Consider the following 21,023-nt stretch of genomic DNA (forward strand, 5'->3'; position numbering starts at 1 on the left):
AATAAGTGTTAACTTACATAATCAAGGAATTAATTGTATTTTTCCAAATTTTTCTCTATTTACTGAAGACAATAAATAAGCAAGAATTTTATTAATTAAGGATAGTTTAGTCAAAATATCTTCTTCTTTTTTTGTAGAAACTAATGTTTTCTTAAGAGATGTGAAAAAGGCTAAGTAAACAATTATTTCGAATCAGAGTGTAAATATGTGTCACTCAAAAGAGGAGGATTAGAATGAAGTGCATACACATGTATATAGGACAAGGAAATAAATATTCAATACCATGACATATGTCCAAGTGGGATGAAAAAGAATTTGGTTAAAGTGTATAATTTACTAAACTTTTTGTACAAACACGTGTCCATTAATCATTAATGAGATTGGCTTTTATAGTACAATCTAACGCGTCCTTCACCACTGAAATAGGGTACAATATGGAATGCTCTATGTACAATTTGATAATGCTGTGTTGGTCTTCCTTTGGCACTTATATATAATACAAATAAGTTGGTTAAGAGATACTGATAAGTATAAAAGATATTTTTTGATGTTGTCAGTATATTTAGGTGAAATCGATTAATGATAGTAGAGTTGCAAGGTTTAGGTGAATTTATTAAAAAAACAAATCATTTTTGTAGCATGGGTACAAGTGAGTCGAGGAAGTGCTGATGTGGTATTCGCACAAATGCCCTATTTCGGGGTGGTTTTAATTTTTGTCCCTCAAATTGCTGATCTTTAATTTTTGTCCTTCGATACTTTAAGTGGCCGAAAATACCCCTAAGATTCTAGGTTCGAATCCCAGCAGAGTATTAAAAAAAAATTGCAAGACAGAATTTCGCAAAGAAATTAGGCCTATTCCGGCAAATGTTATGTCTTAAGGCCTAACTTCTGTAGAATCCCAGTAGAGTAAAAAAAAAATCGTAAGGCAAGGTTTGATAGCAAACTATGCCTATTTGGAGTAAAGTTATGCCTTAAGGCATAGTTCTGTAGAAATTAAGTTATCCTACAGAACTATGCCTCTTTTTATATAGAAGTTATGCCTTAAGGCGTAACTTTACCTCTTGTCTGGCATAGTTATGTAGGATTCTACAGAAATTAGGCCTTAAGACACAAATTTTACCCGAATAGGCCTAATTTGCTACGAAATTTTGCCTTGCAAAATTATTATTTTTTTGCCTGTGCTGGGGTTCGAACCCGAATCTCTGATTTCATAGACCAGCGGATAAAGGTACTTTGTCTCACAAATTTTCATTAAATGAGAAATAGGGGCAAAATTAAAGCCCAGTCCATATGAAGGGCAATCCGCACAATTTTTTGATTGCAAAGATTAGAACACAAGCTGGTGATTTTCCCGCATGTTGGACATATGACTCGTTATTTTGCACATATTGACCCAATCCTTATTGGCCTAAGTAAAATTTGAACGGATTGAGTTATGATCCGTTGATTAATTTGACTTGTTTTAATCAGTTCAAATTTAACCCAACTTGTCCGTTTGCCTCCTCTAGGTTGGACTGTTGCAACATATGGATGTTGGTCTATGCTGAAGGGTGGTTTTAATGAAAACTTTCTGGCCCTGCTGAGCTATATTTTGAGGTTAATTTTCTTAATTCTATATAGTTTTGCCTTTGTCATTTGTTTTTTTTCATTTTTGGTTCACATTGGTATACATGGTTTTAATTTCAGAGCAAGGAAATTAGTTCAGTTGAATTATATGCGGATAGCATCTCCATAAATCCATTTACCTTGTGGGAATGAAAGTCCCATTAGAATCAAAGCAGTCAATAAAAAGAACAACTTTTCTTGAAATTTTATGTATATGCACACATAGACACACACATATTCCACTAGAATTTGAAAAAAAAGGGGGCCTCGGAGCAATAATAAAATTGTCTCCGTGTGGGTCACAAGCTCAAGCTGTGGAATCAGCTATTGTGCTTGTGTCGGGGTTATATGTTGCCTACACTACATTCCCTTGGATACTATATCACTACAGAAAAATTGCTAATTTCCGACGGAATTCGTCTGAATTTGGCTCGTCGGTACGACAGAGACCCCTTAGCCTACCAGCCAAATTTCAATGAGACACCCGTCAAAATACCCTTCCTGCTACCTCTTTTTACTAAAATTCAGGAATCTTATTATAAGAAAGTTCACTTTTAATTGGTATTTAAAATGAAATATGCAGACCAAAAAGGTTCCTGCTGCTTGCCATGGTAAAAAATAAGGTTAAAAATATTATTGGTTAAAAATAATTTTAAAATATTTTGTTCTTATTTTTAAAGATGCAACAACAGGTATGTTGAAAATATGATTGAAAGTTCGTCTCCATATCTAGCACTTTGAACTTTCTTTTTTTCTTATTTGATAAAAAATCTTCATTATCGTCAATAGGTTGCAGCTTGAAATGAATCTGCCTTGAACTTGTCTTCAACCTTGTTGAACCATTAGGGCCTGATACAATTTATTGGGATTGAGCAGTGCTGGCTTTAGAGTGAAGTTGATAAGCAAAGGAGCAAAGGCATTAGGCCCCAAATTTTTTAAGGCCCCATTTTTCACTATTATAGGTTTATAAATTAGTTTTTTAAACAAAATGAGTATTTTAAAGTAAAAAGCATAATTTTTTAATTCAAAAATTAAAAAAAAGACTATAAAATAGATTTGAACAATTTGAAGCATATGAAAAATGATAACTAGTGCTATCCAAAAACTGATTGATAAAACAACGATGTGTACATTTCATGTACTAGAAATCATACTGGCCATACTCCAACTAAGTTTTATTTCATGAAATGCACTTGCGGTGCACGAGATGCACGTGTGGTGCACGAGATGCACGTGCGGCACACGAGATGCACGTGCGTGAGCTAGTTTTATCGAATATACTTGAGACCTCTTATTATGATTTGGCTTTAGGCCACCCATTTTATTGAGCAGCCCCTGATCAGGGCCGGCCAGATGGCAAGGCAACTAAAGCCATGGCAAGGCAACTCTCCACATTTTGAGGGCCCCAAAATATACAATCACTATATATGATATAATGATATGCTTTAGAATATATCTATATATTTAATATTAATAAAAGGTTTTAAAGTTGTTCATATTTTTTCTTGAATTTGGTTGAAGTACAAATAAGTGAGCAAATTGCTATTCCTTCTAGTTTAATTTACTTGTCATGGTTACTAAAAATAATTGGTCTAAAATACTTATTATTTTAGGAAATCAAGATACAAGTAATTATTATGTTTTCACTTTTACCCTTACTCTAATAAATGTGGAGAGAGATTAAAATGATTAAAAAAAAAGTAGTATTATATTGAGATCAATGAACCAAATAAGGATACTTTAGTCAAATTATCGTTTTAGTTAATGTTTTCTTTGGAGGGACAAAAAAAACACAAACATGACAACTAAAATGAACGTCGAAAGTACACATTGTGCATTTACTTCTTCCTTTAGTTTTGATTTTTCCTCCTCTATATACATCTATTTATTTTTCCTATTTATAACGATTTCACTTTCTAAGTCCTAACAAAGGTATATTTAATAAATTGAACATATCGTCCGCTGCAACGAAATATTAAAACGAACTCATTAGAAATAATTAGTAAGTTTATATCTCAAAATTTTAGAAAAATAACTTCATATATAAGTTTACATAAATTTTGTCAAATAAGTTGAGGCCTCTAGTTAAAACTTAGCTTTATGCCCCAGACTACGTTGAGCCGCCCCTGGGTATAATGGACCTCTTGGAATGGGACTCCAAGGTCATTTTGATACTACAAATATACCTTATATGAGAGGTGCACTTGATATGCTTGCAACTGCAGATTTGCCTATGTGGATTACAAAATTAGGTGTTGCAAGCAGACCCCTTCAGGTATGTGGATTACAAAATTAGGTGTTGCAAGCAGACCCCTTCAGGTAAAGCATCAGTTTACTAGAAACAAAACTTATACATGATGGTATTTTTTTAATTCTCTAGTCCAATATGATCCCAGAAAATTTTTCGAACCTACTGGACTAGCAGCTTCACAAGGTCAAATATTTACTTTTTTAATAAATTTGACTTAGAGCCCGTTTGGATTAGCTGGAAAAAAGTGGCTTTTAAGCATAAGTGCTTAAAGTACTTTTTAAGTGCTGGAACTTATTTTATAAATAAGCAATTACGTGTTTGGATACAAGTGCTGAAACTGAAAATAAGTTGTTGATGTGTTTGATACACAAGCACTTTTTTGTGTCAAAATGATATAAATACCCTTAAAGTTGTTAACACTATAAAGAAGCTGATTACTATAAAAAATTTAATTCTAAAATTGATTCAAATTAGAATTAATTTATATTTTGATTTAGTTTCAATATAAACAGAGTATTCAAGTTAATTTTATAAATATATGTTACTTTTAATTTTTAAAATATATAATTTGGATAAAGATTGAAGGTGGGCATCATTTGAACATGCCATGTGATTTTGGTGAGAATGTCCTGCTGAAGACAGATGCTTATCCAAAAAGTAGAAGCCATGTTGTTTCTTCAAGAAAGGCAAGGATGCTTTGAAGCATAATCCAAACAAGAAAAACTAAAAATTGATAGGAGTGAAATCACTGAGAAGAACTTCAAGAATGGATAAGAAGATAAAGGAAAGGAAAAGAAGAGAAGAGGGAAGCTGCGGTGAAATGAAGAAAAGAGGAGAAGGATGATAGTTTAGGGTTTTTATAGTAGTGAATGTAATATTAGAATTAGAAGAAAATATAATGAATAAAAAAGTAAAATTGTTGGTCAAATCAAAATGGCTTTTAAGCCAAAAAGTAAAAAGTTGGGGTTCCTTTTGGCTTATTTTAAACAATTTTTAGCTTATTTTAAGCACTTCTCTATTTTGCCAAATACTCAAAATAGTTTAAAAGGGCTTATAAGGTGGTTTGACCAGCTTATAAGTCAATCCAAACACTCTCTTATACTGTAGAGAAGTGCTTGTTAATGTAGGTCACCTTGACTTGATAGTATTAAGAATGTATACATTGTTAGTGCATGAAAGTTAAAACTTGTTATTAATTTCTTACAATTATTCTTTCGGAAATTTGGACAGACAGAGTATTTGAATGACATAATGTGGGAGCTTCATGCACATCCAGGAGTAAATGGGATAATGATTTCAGTGGTGGTTCAATCATACTGGGGGCCTAAAGTCAAATTCTAATGAGGGGTCTTAACTTGAAAAAAAGTTATATATATTTATTTATTTGTAATTTATTTTTCTAGCCTTTCGAAAAGCAAAATTACTAATAGTTTTTGTTATAATTAATATCTACTATTAATTCTTTTTCAATTGACAATATAGCTAATCCGTTCATTAATTCTTTCTTGAGACATTATTGATCTTAGATAGCGGTGGCAAAATGGGTAAAAAATATGGTTATCCGCCCGGCCCAACCTATTTTAAATGAGTTGGATACCGAACCCATTTAAAATGGGCCCAATATGAGTCAACCCAAATCACCCATTTAAAATAAGTGTTTTGACATATATATACATCTTAGGATAAATATTTACGAAACGTGACGATAGTTTTATATTTACAAAACATAACATTACAAATCCTATACAAAACATGCTTTATATTTTAAAAAAAATTATTTTTAAATTATTTTTTATTTTTTAAAAATCATTTTTTTTAAAAATATTTTTTTAAAAAAATATATTTTTTTTTAATTTTTTTTTTTTTTTTTAAAATTAATATTTTTTTTTTGCTCAAAAACTTATGTATGAAAGTTGTATGAAATGTGTATATCTCGCTCAAGACTTAAAAAGTTTGCTCAAAATTTAGTGTATGAAAAATGTATTTAAATGCGATATTTCGCTCAAGGCTTAAAAATCCGCTCAAAATTGTGTGTATGAAAACAATATGAAATTTGTATCTTGCTCATGTCTTAAAATTTCGCTCACATTTTCATGTATAAAGTTCATGTTAGATTTCTGTAAAATTAATACAATTACAACAACATCAGAACAATTTTCATACAATATTCAAGGCTTAAAGTTTTCGCTCAAAATTTTGTATATGAAAATTATATTAAAAATTTTGCTCACACATACACATTTCATACAACTTTCATACACAGTAAATATGAGGTAATTTTTTAAGCCATTGAGCAAAAAAAAAAAAATAATATTTAAAAAATATATATAAAAATTATTTTTTTTAAAAATAAAAATATTTAAAAAAATAATATTTTTTTTATAAAAAATATATATATTTTATGGAAAAAAATAAAAAAATGAAAAATATATTAAAATCCGTTTTGTAATATATCGTTATGTTTTGTAGTAAAAAACTATCGTTACATTTCGTAAATATTTCTCCTTAATACGTATATATACTCTTTTCCGTTTAAAATATAGGTAACTTTGGATAAAACCCACATTGTTATTTCCACAAAAAGATACGGTGCTTTCAACTCAAACCCTACAGCATATGCCTCTTCCATCAACCAACACCATCCAGGCTCCGGTGAGTATCTGTCTCCGACTCTCTCTTTTTTTCTTCTTCTTCTTCTTGTTCTTTTACCTTCACTTTATTGTGATTTAAAATTCTGTAAGGTTTTTGTAAATCTTTTGGTATCATAATTATATCAAGTGAGTGAGTAACTACCAGCTGATATTTTCTTCCCTGTTCTTGAGGTAGATTTTTATTAGATATGAAATCTCTGACAAAATTAGTTTTTGAGTCTGTTGAGTAAAAAAAGACAGTATTTTGATTGATTTTTCTAGGTTGGTTTTAGAACTGTAGCTTTAACTTCTGATTTTAGTTTGATTGCTTTGTTATTTGGTTGGTTCCCATTGGGAAGAAGCCCACTAAATCAAAATCCTGTGATTGTTTGTTCTTAATTACTAAATAATCCTATATGTAATTGTTTGTTTAGGTAGAGGTGTCGATGGAAGATAATGTTGAATCTTGTGGACAGAGTACTTCAACTTCGTTAAGACGAGCAAAAAGGAAAACTTCTGTTGTTTGGGATTCTTTTGTTAGGATTCAGCCTGATATTTCTACTGATGGAAAGTATAAAGTCCAATGTACGCTTTGTGAACAAGACTACATAATGGCCCCTAATGCTGGAACATCAAATCTGAAATGTCATTTGGCGAATAGGCATTGTTTGGATAAGGCAAAAGAGGGTCAAAGTGCACCAATAGATTAAAAAACTTATCAAGAGAAAGTGTCATTGGCCATATGTAGGCATAATTATACTTTCAGTTTTGTAGAACATAAAGGCATTAGGGACATTCATTCGTTTTCAAATCCAATCGTGAGGCACATATCAAGAAACACAGCCAAATCAGATATCTTGACTATGTATGCAAGGGAAAAAGAACTTCTAAAAGCTGAGCTTGCATTGATCCCCAGTAGAGTGTGTTTGACATCAAATATGTGGACATCATTAGTATCTAATGGCTATATGTGTGTAACAGCTCATTATGTGGACTTAAATTGGGTTCTTTAGAAGAGGGTTTTGATTTTCCGACATGTTCCTCCTCCACATTCGGGTGCGGTTTTGGGTCCTTTGTTGATCGATTTTCTTAAAGAATGGGGAATCGAAAAGAAAATCTTTACCCTTACTTTAGATAATGCTACTTCCAATAACGGTGTGGTAGATATTTTGAAAAATCATTTGTCTTTGATGCGTTCACTAGTTTGCGAGGGAAAGTTTCTTCATGTCTGTTGTGGGAATCACATTCTTAACTTAATTGTCAAGGCAGGTTTAGAGAAGGCTGATGCGGCTATCGGGAAAATACGAGAAGGTGTTAAGTATATCAAGAATTCAGAAACAAGAATAATGAAATTTGTGGAGTGCCTCAGTAGTCTTGGTTTACCATGTTCTAAGAAGCTACGCCAAGATATGCCTATTCGGTGGAATTCCACCTATCAAATGCTTGAAAGTGCTCTTCATTATCAGTAAGCTTATATTCATTATGACCTGGTTGACCCTGATTTTAGACATGGCCTTTTTGAAGATGAATGGAAAAGGGTCGAGATTGTAGCTACATTTTTGAAGCTCTTTTATGACATTACAACTTTGTTTTCTGGATGCAAGTACCCCACGGCAAATTTGTATCTTCCTAATGTATGGAGAATTGAAAAGTTATTGGAAGAACAAAAAAATGGTGGAGATTCAGTGATGAGTGAGATGGCCACTTATATGTTAAGGAAGTTCGAGAAATATTGGAGGTCATATAGTGTCATTTTATCTATGGCTATTGTTCTTGACCCTCGATATAAATTGAAGTTTGTTAAGTTTTGCTTTACAAAGTTAAATTCTGATACTGCTGATGCAAAACTGAAGGTTATTGAAGATAATTTACAGTTGTTATTCAAAGAGTACTTGATACCTTCAACTAAAACCTCGTTATCAGAGGAACATGCTTGTGGTAGTGGTAGTGGTAGCAATGAAATGAGGGATGCACTTGAGGAGTTTGATATGTTTGAAAGTCAGTTAGAGTCAAATACAGGTAAAACACAACTAGACTTGTATTTGGAGGAAGCTAGCCTTGACCGTAAAACAAATCCGAATCTAGATGTACTTGGCTTTTGGAAGGATAACAGACTAAGGTATCCCGAACTCTCATTAATGACACGGGATGTCTTTAGTGTGCCTATCACCACAGTAGCCTCTGAATCTGCATTTAGCATTGGAGGTCGTATCATTGGAAAGTTTCGAAGTTCTATTCTTCCTGCAAATGCTGAGGCGCAACTATGTACTCGGGATTGGATTTGTGGACAAGAAGGTAAATTAATCTTCTCCATATTGATTTGTTTCATTTTTTAATAACTAATCAACTGTAAGAGCTTATTTATTTTCTTTTTAAATTGTTTAAGATCTTGATGGATCTGGATCTGATTTTGATGAAGATGAGATTGTTGTTGACCTTGAACCTTATCTTGAAAAGCTTAGAGGTAAGAATACCCTCACCTGTTGAAGATGAGATTGTTTGATTCCATATCACCTGCCGGTTGTTTGGGGATGCAAGATTTGAGGTATTTTGAAAGGTAATTCTCCAAAGTTGTGTCTCATAAAAATGCACTTCTATGTATATGTTTAGGAGGTAGTGATTGATTGATGTTCTTATTATTTTCTTGCTGGTGCAGGTACATTTTGGTGCGTTAATGATGAATCATTAGGTTATAACAACTGCTGGTGCTGGAAGATATCAACAAGACAACAATATTTCAATGCATTGTTTTGACAACTATATTGACTTCTATTTTATAACTTCTTTTTGGTTAAGCTAATTGTGGAGTTTTGCTTGATTTGTAACTTCTTTTGTTGAAGCTAATTGTGGAGTTTTGCTTAGTTTTGTGTTTGTTTGGGGTTTGTGTTGTCTGCTTTGTTTCACTGGATTGTGTTCAATGATGAACTAAGATGGCATGGTTTGTTTCATAAGATGTATATTTTGGGATATTGGTCTAAACAGAGAGTTAGTTCACTCTTTTCTTCTACTAGTAATAAATTTGTTAAGCAATATATATATATATATATATATATACAAAAGATAAGCAGGATTGGTGCGTGGGTGTGAGTAATATCCATGGATATGTTGAGCCCAGCATCTTTGAAGTAGCTCTAGATAATATGGATAATATGGATATTCATATTATCCGTCAGGTAACCCATTTTTTTATCGGTGTAAATATGGGCGGGTCGGGTAATTGATCCGTTTTTGGTTAACCCATTTTCGACCCAACCCATATCCGACTCGACCCGCCCGTTTGCCACCCCTAAATTCTTAGGTAAGACTTGATCAATTTCAATTTTGAAAAACTTCTTTCCGCCAAGGCAACCGTAATAGGAACTGTCGATAAACATCTACTAATAGGTAATGAGTATTGAGGAAAAGTTAAAAAGTGTTGAAAAAAAATTAAAATCTAAACATAAAGTACAATAATTTATGAGGGAATATATGCATGAGCTATAATCTTGGCATGAAATCACGTGGTCTCTAAAAAATTGTCTTTATGGAATAGTATCAATCTTTCTCTAACCAAACACTTCTTATTCTCTTCCAATCCCAAACAATCACCTCTTCCCTTTTTTATGTAAACAAACTAGAGAACTGGCACCGTGCTTTTGGTGGAAAATATTAATTTTATCAATTTAATGTATGGAAGTGATAAGATATTAATACTAGAAAAATAGAAAATATGTATAAGGAAATATTAAATATTAAAAAGTAAAAACAAAAAAATAAATTAAATTGTTGCATGCAATAAACAATTGTAGATTTATGACGATTAAGTTTTGAAGAGAGATCTTTTAAATTGAGATGAACAGGCAACACTCATTTTATCAGGGAAAGAATATGTAATCTAAGACCTCCAGCTTTCCATTACTTTTCAAAAAGAAATGTCATAAACAAATCATATAATATCACATCAAATAAACTATTTTGTATATTTATATTGACAAAGTTCAGAGGAACCATCTTCTCAAATGGGAATGCGCATGTATTAATTATGTTATTGAGAAGTGAGAAGAAGAATATTTAATGTAAACCTCCAACATAATAATATTTATTAGTGATTGCAGTTAGAGGTAAATCTTATATATAATTAGAGAATTTATATAAGCCGTTGGTCTTAACCATTCTTATTTAGTTGTTGTTCATAAATAATACATTAATTATGTAAATAATACTTGTACTAATAAGTAAACGTTATCCATAAATTGAAATTTCTTGTGGTACATAAGTCCTCTCATCTTCTATTAATTAGAGCATTTACATAAATTCTTTCATGTTGTTCATTCTTATTTAAGGGTTGTTCATAAACAATATATTAATTATGTAAATAATATAATATTTATAGCTAATAACTCATAAGCAAACGTTACACATAAAGATTTTTGGTCTTACATAAGCATCCCATCTTCTATTTCTATATAATAAAATAGCCTGTTTGGCCAAGCTTCTAAAATCAGCTTATTTTAAAAAGTACTTTTCAAAAAATCACTTTTAGCGAAAAGCGAAAAGCAGTTTGTGTTTGGCCAATTAATTAAAAAAACACTTTTGAGCAACAATTAGTGTTTGACCAAGCTTTTAAAAAGTGCTTCTATTTGTATTTTTCTCAAAAGTACTTTTCAAAAAAGTGCTTTAGTAAGAAAGTTTTTTTTAAATTAAAAAGCTCGCTTACTCCTAAAACACTTATTTTCTCCCAAAAGCTTGGCCAAACACCTCACTTTTTTTCAAATAAGTACTTATTGAAAAAATAAGTACTTTTGAGGAAAAAATAAGCTTGGCCAAACAGGCTATAATTGTTGTTCAAAAATAACAATTGTTATTGTAATAAATTATTAATACTTATTTTAGAAACTTTTGAGATATTTTTAATAAGGTAAACAAAAGATGAAAATTAAAAATAAAATATGTACCATCTCACCTTATTGGCTATCGCTTCGATTTTTTGTATCTCTAATGAATTTTCTAATTTTTACAAAAAGTGAAAATTTAGTTAATTTTTAAAACGAATCAAATTTCTATCGATTGTGAATATTTAATTATCTTCTAAAGCGTAATGGACAGGGGAATTAAAATTAAACTCTTAATTGTGAATATTTAATTATCTTCTTAAGCGTAATGGGCATGGGAATTAAAATTAAAAACTCTTAAAAAAAAGTACTGGAATGAGTTCATAGAAGCAAATTCTTTTTTTCTTTTCTTTTGGTCCTTAAAATAGTGTTGGGAGCACAATTTTTGAAGCTTCGAGATCAATCGTACATTTCGTACCTGTGCTTTCTCTTTAATACAATAAGATAATTGCTACCTCAAATTCAGGTAAAACTGCCAATAATTTAAGAGGTTTCTTTTAACTACATAATGCAATTCATATTCATACCAAAAGGAAGCTGAGAAATGAGATGATGAAAAGAAATATATTTTGTTCCTCTTGTATTACACAAAACCTAATACACTATCTTCTTAAAAGATCCAAAAGACACAAACAATATGAGTCTAATCGTAGAAGCTCCTACAACATCCATATCATTCAGGACACAAGGCGGAAAAAAAAAACCTTAAAAATATTAATCTAGCTTCTACCTTCTGTTACAATATTTCTTAGGCCAATTAATTTGCTTTGAGGAACATCATGTTTCGACATCCGTGAAAGTGGATTATTTTGTGGAGGAATTCCATTGTAACAATATGGCATGAGCAATATCGTTTTACACAATATAAATCTATAACAACCTGCAAAGTTAGGTGATCATTCAATTCACAAAAATATATATATGAATAAAGAAAAAGGAGAGAACAAAGTATATCAAAGAACATTAACTCTCATAATATGATTTTGGTTATTTTCGTCTGTGAAAACTCTTCATTGGCTTCAAAACTTTTCATTTCGTTCCCTCGTTACAATAATATATTCTAAGAAACTTTATATAACACACAGATATAAAGAGATTGATAAGACTCTTGGCTCAAGAGATGTGACACATCACCTTCTCTAAGAAACTTTATATAACATAGAGAGATACATAGATAAATTGTTTCATGTTACTTAAATAAGATATATTAATAAGTAAATGAAACTACAAAAAAATTAGAAAGAAGAAGATTGATTCCTTATACATTTGGAAAAATAAGAAATCCTTAACATGAAAAAAGTAACAGAAAAGTTGAGAATTCTCACCATGAATGAGGTTAGATGATTCAAGGGACAACATATTAAGATGTTAAACGTATAAATTTTGAACACTTTCGGGACATAAGAGAAGTTGATCTGCTCTTTAAATAACAAAACAAAGAACAAAGAAACTTAGGAGTCAGTATTAGTGGGGAGAGGAAAAGTTTTTTGGCCTTTACTAATAGATTTAATACAAATTAATCTGTACAATTATAGGCTTATTAATGGAGTGATTTTAATTTTCAGCAAATATTTTGAGGGAAATATAAGAGAAAAAGGTCAAAAAATTGAGAAAAAAATAAATGAGCCATAAAGAAAGAGGTGTCCTTTCACTCCTTTTTTATGCCTACTTTTATTATATATAGATTAATACGATTTTTTTCTTCTAAACTACTACAACAACAACATACCCAAAGATAATTTCATCAAAATTTCGAAGAAAAAAAAAAAAAATATATATATATATATATTTATTTATTTATTGAAAAATATGAGTTATGGGGCCTTAGAGAATTGCCTAATGGACAAGCTGGCCCGAATGATTTGGTCGCCATGGCAACCACAAGGATGTTATAAAATGTGTTTTGACTGATAATGATTCAAGAATTTGCCTACTGGGAATGTTGTGGACAAATAAAGAGAATGCAGTTTTACAATTTTATTCGACTCATTAACACTGTTTTTTTTTTTTTTTTTTTTTTTTGGGGAATGGGGAACCTTTTTTAAAACAGAAAAAAACTCACTCTCTTTTCGCACACCTAACCCACCACAAGTAGCAGAAAAGAAAGGACTTTATTTAATGAATTTATGAGTGATTGTTTGGTCATGTGGGGACTCTACACCGTCCTTGTGTTAATTATTTAAGGGACAATAATCACTTAGTCGCTATCCTTGACAATAAAGTATATTTAGGCCAGGTGTTATTAATTACTTCCCCATTTGCGACCATATATTTACCTAACTATTACTCCCTCCGTTTCAATTTATATGAACTCATTTAACTGAACATGACATTTAAAAAAGAAGAAAGAGTTTTAAAACTTGTAATTCGAAATAAGCCTTGAAATTTTGTGTAGCTGTAAATCATTCATAAAGTGAATTTATTTTCAAATTAGGAAAGAGATCATTCATTTTGATACGAATTAAAAAGAAAATAGATTCAAACAAATTAAAACACAGGGAGTATTATTTTCGTCATCAACCTTTTAGGTATGCTACATTATTTATTCCTTAATTACTTAAGCTTTTATATTTTAGCTAGTTAATTAATAATTACGGTATCTGATCACGACCTTTGGACGTTTCCTAGCCTCTTTTTTGAACCTTTCTAAAAGTACTTTCAGAATGCAAGGAATCTTTACTTCAGCAAATTTAAGTGAAGCCCTTTATTGAAAAGTTTGCCGGAGACAAATTTGTAAATATTAAGAACTACTCCCTCCATTCCAAAATAAGTGTCTCTTTTAGCTCATGCACATTCCTTAAAAAATTACTCACTCCTAAAAATTAGGAGTGTTTTTACCAATTTATCCCTAATTAATGCTTAGAAAAAGAAAATTTATTTAATGATTCTTGATTATAAATAAGGGTAAGTTTGGAAGAATAAGATTAATTTCTTTTTGAAATCCTAAAGCGTCACTTATTTTGGAACAAAATAAAAAGCCTAAAAGGACACTTATTTCGAAATGGAGGGAGTACAATATTGAACATTTTGATAGCAGTACATGCTTCATTATTGAGTAGTAACATTTTGATTTAAGCAAAATATGTTTTGGAATTACCCATTTTGACGGCATGAAAAATGTGTTAACAAATCAAACTCAAATAATTTGATTGAAGCATACTAAAAGGATCATAGGTTAATTTCCATTGTAACATTTCTATTTTTTTACTCAAATCATATTGGCTGTTCATATTGGCTGTTGCTCCTACGTACTATTTGTGAGTCAACAATTACATTTGTATGTTAACGATTTTTACGCTACACAGCAACCCAACAAAGTACACAGTAAAAAAATTATATTCTTTTTTTTTTTTAAAAGATATATCAGCCATCATTGCAATCTATTATGCCTAGACAGTGAATCTTTTTTCAGCCGGCTAGCTAAAAATGTAAAGAGTCATTTGTAAATAACATGCCTATTGTTATAAAACAAAACCGAGTACTAGAATTAAGAAGCAATAAAGGCACAAAGAGTGAGAGAAACGAGCAGTAGTACTATTACTTTTCTTTTAGTATTTTGGGATGTCATTTTCATTTACAGAGCATGGCTATTTATAACCTGATGAAACTTGGGCTAGAGGAGTTGCTACAGTGATAGCCAACATGACATCCATATTTGTTCACAACACTCCCCCTTGGATGTCCATGTAAATTAAAAATTCTACTGAAAGAAAAGTATACATATTTATTTGTAATCCGCATTGCTTGCTGCCTCATTAAAAACCTTACCCAGAAAAAAGAGTACAACGCGTAATTTACTAGTAATGCCTTAGTGAGGAGTACTCCCCCTGATGAAAAACATAAAAAAAAAAAAAAAAAAAAGAGATTGGCGATGCCTTAGTGAACATATCTGCTAAGTTATCACTTGAGCAAACTTGTTGAACATCTATTCCACCCTTCTTTTGAAGATCATGAGTAAAAAAGAATTTTGATGAAATATGTTTTGTTCTGTCTCCTTTAATGTATCCTCCTCTTAGTTGAGCTATACATGCATCATTGTCTTCGTATAATGTTGTTGGAATATTCCTCTCCAATGAAAGGCCACATGTATCCTGAATATATTGAGTTATTGATCTCAACTAAACACATTCTCGACTTGCTTCATGAATGGCTATTATCTCTGCATGATTTGAAGAAGTAGTAGCCATAGTTTGTTTTGTTGAACACCATGATATAGCCGTACCTCCATAATAAATAACCTGTCTGGGATCAACTTTTATGTGGATCAGACAAATATCCTGCATCTGCATAACCAATTAGTTGTGAATTGGATTCATTTGAATAAAACAATCCCATATCAATGGTCCCTCGGAGGTATCTGAATATATGCTTAATACCATTCCAGTGTCTTCTTGTTGGAGAAGAACTAAATCTTGCTAATAAGCTTACGGAGAAAGCTATATCTGGCCGAGAATTATTGGCAAGATACATTAATGCCTCAATTGCACTGAGATATGGTACTTTAGCACCAATAAGTTCTTCATCATTTTCATAAGGTCGAAATGGATTTTTATTGGTATCAAGTGATCTCACAACCAATGAGGTACTCAATGGATGTGCTTTATCCATGTAAAATCTCTTTAAATATTTTCAGTATATGTTGATTGATGGGCAACATTCCATTTGTAAAATGCTCAAATTGTAGACCAAGATAGAACTTCATGTTTCCAAGGTCTTTCATTTCAAATTCCTTTTTCAAACATTCTACTGCCTTTGGAAGCTCTTTAGGAGTTCCAATAATATTCAAGTCATCAACATATACGGGCATACACCTATTATAACAAATTCTGATCTAGACCTTTTCATGAAGACACAAGGATAAATTGGGTCATTTTTATAGCTTTTTTTTCAATAGGTATTCGCTAAGGCGATTATACCACATGCGCACTTGATTGTTTTATTCTGTATAAAGATTTTTGAAGCTTTATTGAATAATTTTTCCGGGAATCTTTATATGCTTCAGGCATTTTGAATCCTTCAGGACTTTCATAAAAATATCATTGTCCAATGAGCCATATAAATAGGTCGTGACAACATTCATCAAATGCATATCAAGTTTTTCATGAACTGCCAGATTTATAAGATATCTGAAGGTGATTGCATCCACCACAGGAGAATATGTCTCCATATAATCAATGCCAGGTCTTTGCGAAAATTCTTGTGATTCAAGTCATGCTTTATATCTTACGACTTCATTTTTCTCATTTCGTTTTCGCACAAAAACCCATTTGTACCCCCCCACTCGGCTTTACACACCACACACACACATTATACACACACACACACACACACACACACACACACACACACACACACACACACACACACACACACACACACACACACACACACACACACACACACACACACACACACACACACACACACACACACACACACACACACACACACACACACACACACACACACACACACACACACACACACACACACACACACACACACACACACACACACACACACACACACACACACACACACACACACACACACACACACACACACACACACACACACACACACACACACACACATGGTTCGAAAACTTCCCGTTTTTCAAGTGAAGCTAATTCAGCTTGAATTGCATCTTTCCATTTTGGCCAATCATTTTTCTGTCTACATTCATCGACAGATTTTGGTTCAAGATCCTCATTTTGTTGCATTATTTCATCAGCAACATTATAGGCAAAAACATTGTCGACAATTATATCATTTCGGTTCCATATTTTTCCTGAAAAGACATAACTTATTGAGATCTCTTCATTTTTATTATTTTCAAGTACCTAAACCTCTTCCGAGGTTTTATCCGTTGTTATGTCTCGTTGCTCTCATTGAGCAACCGCCTCCATATTCTTATCATTTTAATTATTTGCTTCTTTTCTTTTTCGAGGATTTTTATCTTTGGAACCGATCGGTCTACCACGTTTTAATTGTGATTTATAATAATTTACCTTAATTGATTGTCCTACCAGGAGACCTCAACTCGAATTGGAGCATTAGCAGCTGGAATATGAGATTTGGTAATCCTTGATAGGTCAGTGAATGCATCTGGCAGTTGATTTGCAATATTTTGCAAATAGATTATCTTTTGAACTTCAAGTTCACATTGATTTGTATGAGGATCTAAATGAGATAATGATAATGCATTCCAATATATCTCTTTTTTCAGCTGCTTATTTTCTCCCCGTAATGCTGAGTATATTGATTCATCAAAATGACAATCAACAAATCTTGCCGTAAATAAATCTCTAGTCATAGGTTCCAAATATTTTATAATAGAAGGAGATTCATACCCAACATAGATCCCCAACCTTCTTTGGTGACCCATCTTTGTGCGTTGTGGTGGAGCTATTGGAACATATATTGCACATCCAAATATTCTGAGATGGGAAATATTCGGCTCCTGACCAAAAGCCAATTGTAATGGGAGATTTTATGAAAACTTGTGGGCTTGATCCTCTCAAGAGTTGCTGCATGCAAAATAGCGTGACCCCATATCGAAATGGGAAGTTTCGTTCTCATAAGCATTAGTCTAGCAATTAATTAGAGGCGTTTGGTTAATGATTCCGCTAGACCATTTTGAGTATGAACATGAGCAACCGGATGCTCAACTGTTATCCTAGTTGGTATACAATAATCATTAAAAGCTTGGGATGTAAACTCACTAGCATTATCGAGGCGAATTGTCTTAATTGCATGATCTGGAAATTGTGCTCTTAGAGCCCGTTTGGATTAGCTTATAAGCCATTTTGTGCTTAAAATAAGCCCAAAAAAATAATTGAGCCCGTTTGGCTTAGCTTATCTAAAGCAACTTATAAGCTGAAAATAACAAGCTGCTTTTAGCTCACAAGATGCTTTTTTTAAGCCCATCCAAACAGGCTCTTTATCTTATTATTTGAGCAAGTAATCTTGCAAATGTCAAATTACGAGTTGATAACAAACACACATGTGACCATCTTGTAGATGCATCTATTAAAATCATATACTCCCTCCGTTTCAATTTATGTGAACCCATTTGATTGGGCACGGAGTTTAAGAAAGTAGAGAAGACTTTTAAACTTGTGGTGTAAAATGAGTCATATATATTTTGTGTGGCTATAAATCATTGCATAAAGGTAAATTGTTTCCAAATATAGAAAGAGGTCATTCTTTTTTACACAGACTAATAAGGAAATGGGTTCATATAAATTGAAACAGATGGAGTAATATTTAAATGGTCCACATGGTGGGTGAATGGCCCCACATATATCACCCTGTGTACGTTCCAGAAATTCAGGGGATTCAACCCCGACTTTAATTGTTGATGGTCTAGTAATTAATTTGCCATGAGAACGTGTAGCACAAGAGAATTCCTTGAATTGAAGAATCTTATGGTTCTTCAAAGAGTGCCCAAATGAATTCTCAATTATTTTGCGCATCATATTAGAACCGGGATGGCTCAACCGGTCATGCCAAATAATAAAATCATTTGAATTAGTAAACTTTTGGTTTACTATGGCATGCTTTTCAACCAAATACTTGTGTAATATAATCCGGAAGAAAGGGCGGGTAACTTTTCGAGCACATATTTCTTACCCGACATCATTGTAGTAATATAAAGATATTCAATCTTTTCATCATTTGTAGTCTCAATATGATAGCCATTTTGGCGAATGTCTTTGAAACTCAGTAGGTTTCTTTGAGACTTACTACAATATAGTGCTTCATTAATTGCCAATTTTGTTCCCCTGAATAATAATAAATTAGCTTTTTCGGAGCCTTTAATTAATCTTGTACTTCCAGATATTGTATTAACATTGGCTTCTTTCATTACCAAATAAGAGAAGTCTTTCTTATCTCTTGAAATAGTGTGCGTTGTAGCACTATCTATAAGACATAAATCATCGTAATTGATCTTGGGTCCGACTGATGACTAGGGAATTTCCATATTCTTCAAAAAATAAAAGGTACATTATAAGAAATGTGAAAACAAACAACTTTAGGAAATTGCACTAGAAATGTAGAAACTATTAAGACATGATATTTTAGGATATACACTTGAGAAATACAAACTAACATAAAAGTAAACAACAACTTTTCTCATAGTACTATTCCCCAGTGAGATGATCAGTTCTTCAATCAATATCATCATAGAAGTCTCCAGCTTCTAAATGAGTAATATTTGAGAGGCTTTTAAAATCATCATCTTCATAAGCAAGAATTGCCTCAATATTATCATGTTTGTTTGAGGGATCCTTTCATCATCATTATTTCGGAAGGTCAAGTGTGCCTCCACATTATTTTCTCTCCCTTTGAGGGAGGCCTGGTAAAGCTTAACAAAATGATCGGGCGTACGACAAACATGTGCCCAATGGCCTTTCATACCACACCGGTGGCACATATTAATTTTACCTCTTGAAGGATTATTTTGAGAACCCTTATTAGTCTCTTGTTTATTCTTGACGATAATTATGACACCCCTTTCTACGTCCACGACCATGGCCACGACCAAGCTTATCATAAGCTCTATGTGCATTCACTTCAGAGAAAGGAGCAAACCCAGTAGGACGAGATTCATGATTTTTCATTAACAGAGTATTATTCTGCTCAACCACAAGTAGGCATGAAATTAAATCAGCATGCTTCTTGAACCCTTTTTCATGGTATTGTTGTTGTAGCAACACATTTGAAGCATGAAAATTGGTAAAAGTTTTCTCCAGTAAGTCCTCATCAGTGATAGTTTCTCCACACAATTTTAATACGGAACTTACTTGATGGATAATAGAATTATAACCAGTTACAATTTTAAAATCTTGAAACCGAATATGCATCCAGTCATATCGAGCTTTCGGTGATACCGTAAGTTTTAGCTGTTCATATCGATCCTTCAAATTATTCCATAATTCAAGTGGATCTTTCACAGTTAAATATTCAGTTTTTAATCCTTCATGGAGATGATGACGAAGGAAAATCATAGCCTTGACTTTATCTTGGCTTGATGCTTTATTTCCTTGTTAATAGCATCCCCAAGGCCTTTAGCGTCAAGGTGAATTTCAGCATTAAGGACCCATGATAAATAATTCTTTCTGGTAATGTCAAGTGCCACAAATTCAAGCTTTGATAAGTTTGACATAGTGAAAAATGGATAACGTGAAACGTAACTTAAGGGTAAAAAGCAGAGCCTCGTGCCGATAACGTATTATAAAATAAATCGAGTAGTAGAATTAAGAAGCTATAGAGGCACAGAGAGTTAGAGAAACGAGCAGTAGAACTATTACTTTTCTTTTACTATTTTGGGATGTCATTTTCATTTACAGAGCATGGCTACTTATAGCCTAATGAAACTTGGGCTAGAGGAGTTGCTACAGTGATAGCCAACCTGGCATCCACATGTACCCATATCCGTTCACAACACCTATAAGGGTTCGTTTGGTTAGAAAATAAGTTATCCCGGGATAACTAATCTCAAGATTAGTTATTCCGGAATTATTATTTCACCTTCAATGTGGGATAAAAAAACACTATAATTTCGGGATAACTAATTCCAAAATTAGTTATCTCGAGTTTTTATTTTAACTAAACGTGAAATAAGACGGTATTAAATTTTTATCCAAAAGCTATTTTTAC

The 21,023-nt window shown here is 32.3% G+C and overlaps 2 protein-coding genes across 3 annotated transcripts; one reads left to right on the forward strand and one right to left on the reverse strand.

The window, feature by feature from the left end:
- Positions 1–5,389: 5,389 nt before the first annotated feature.
- LOC132055997 (zinc finger BED domain-containing protein DAYSLEEPER-like) lies at positions 5,390–9,345 on the forward strand. Of its 2 annotated transcripts, none has more exons than XM_059448037.1 (5): positions 5,390–5,512; positions 6,400–6,508; positions 6,921–8,781; positions 8,873–9,043; positions 9,143–9,345. In XM_059448037.1, the coding sequence occupies exons 3-4, from the start codon at positions 8,175–8,177 to the stop codon at positions 8,971–8,973; spliced, it is 708 nt and encodes a 235-aa protein (XP_059304020.1). In that variant the 5' UTR covers positions 5,390–5,512; positions 6,400–6,508; positions 6,921–8,174; the 3' UTR covers positions 8,974–9,043; positions 9,143–9,345. The 2 variants fall into 2 exon arrangements, with proteins under 2 accessions (XP_059304020.1, XP_059304021.1); XM_059448038.1 differs by having other exon boundaries at positions 6,925–8,781.
- A 10,504-nt stretch (positions 9,346–19,849) lies between these two features.
- LOC132057552 (uncharacterized) lies at positions 19,850–20,371 on the reverse strand. The gene has a single exon (XM_059450189.1). It carries the CDS (start codon positions 20,369–20,371, stop codon positions 19,850–19,852), a length of 522 nt encoding a protein of 173 aa, XP_059306172.1.
- Positions 20,372–21,023: the final 652 nt, after the last annotated feature.

This window comes from Lycium ferocissimum, chromosome 5 (assembly GCF_029784015.1).
Source record: "Lycium ferocissimum isolate CSIRO_LF1 chromosome 5, AGI_CSIRO_Lferr_CH_V1, whole genome shotgun sequence".
Classification (NCBI taxonomy): domain Eukaryota; kingdom Viridiplantae; phylum Streptophyta; class Magnoliopsida; order Solanales; family Solanaceae; genus Lycium; species Lycium ferocissimum.

Bases quoted from the DNA above. Each gene is read 5' to 3' on its own strand.
- LOC132055997 (XM_059448037.1), top strand. From the start codon at position 8,175: ATGAGTGAGATGGCCACTTATATGTTAAGGAAGTTCGAGAAATATTGG. The intron at 8,782-8,872 runs GTAAATTAATCT...AAATTGTTTAAG, and splicing joins TTGGATTTGTGGACAAGAAG to ATCTTGATGGATCTGGATCT.
- LOC132057552 (XM_059450189.1), bottom strand. From the start codon at position 20,371: ATGATTTTCCTTCGTCATCATCTCCATGAAGGATTAAAAACTGAATAT.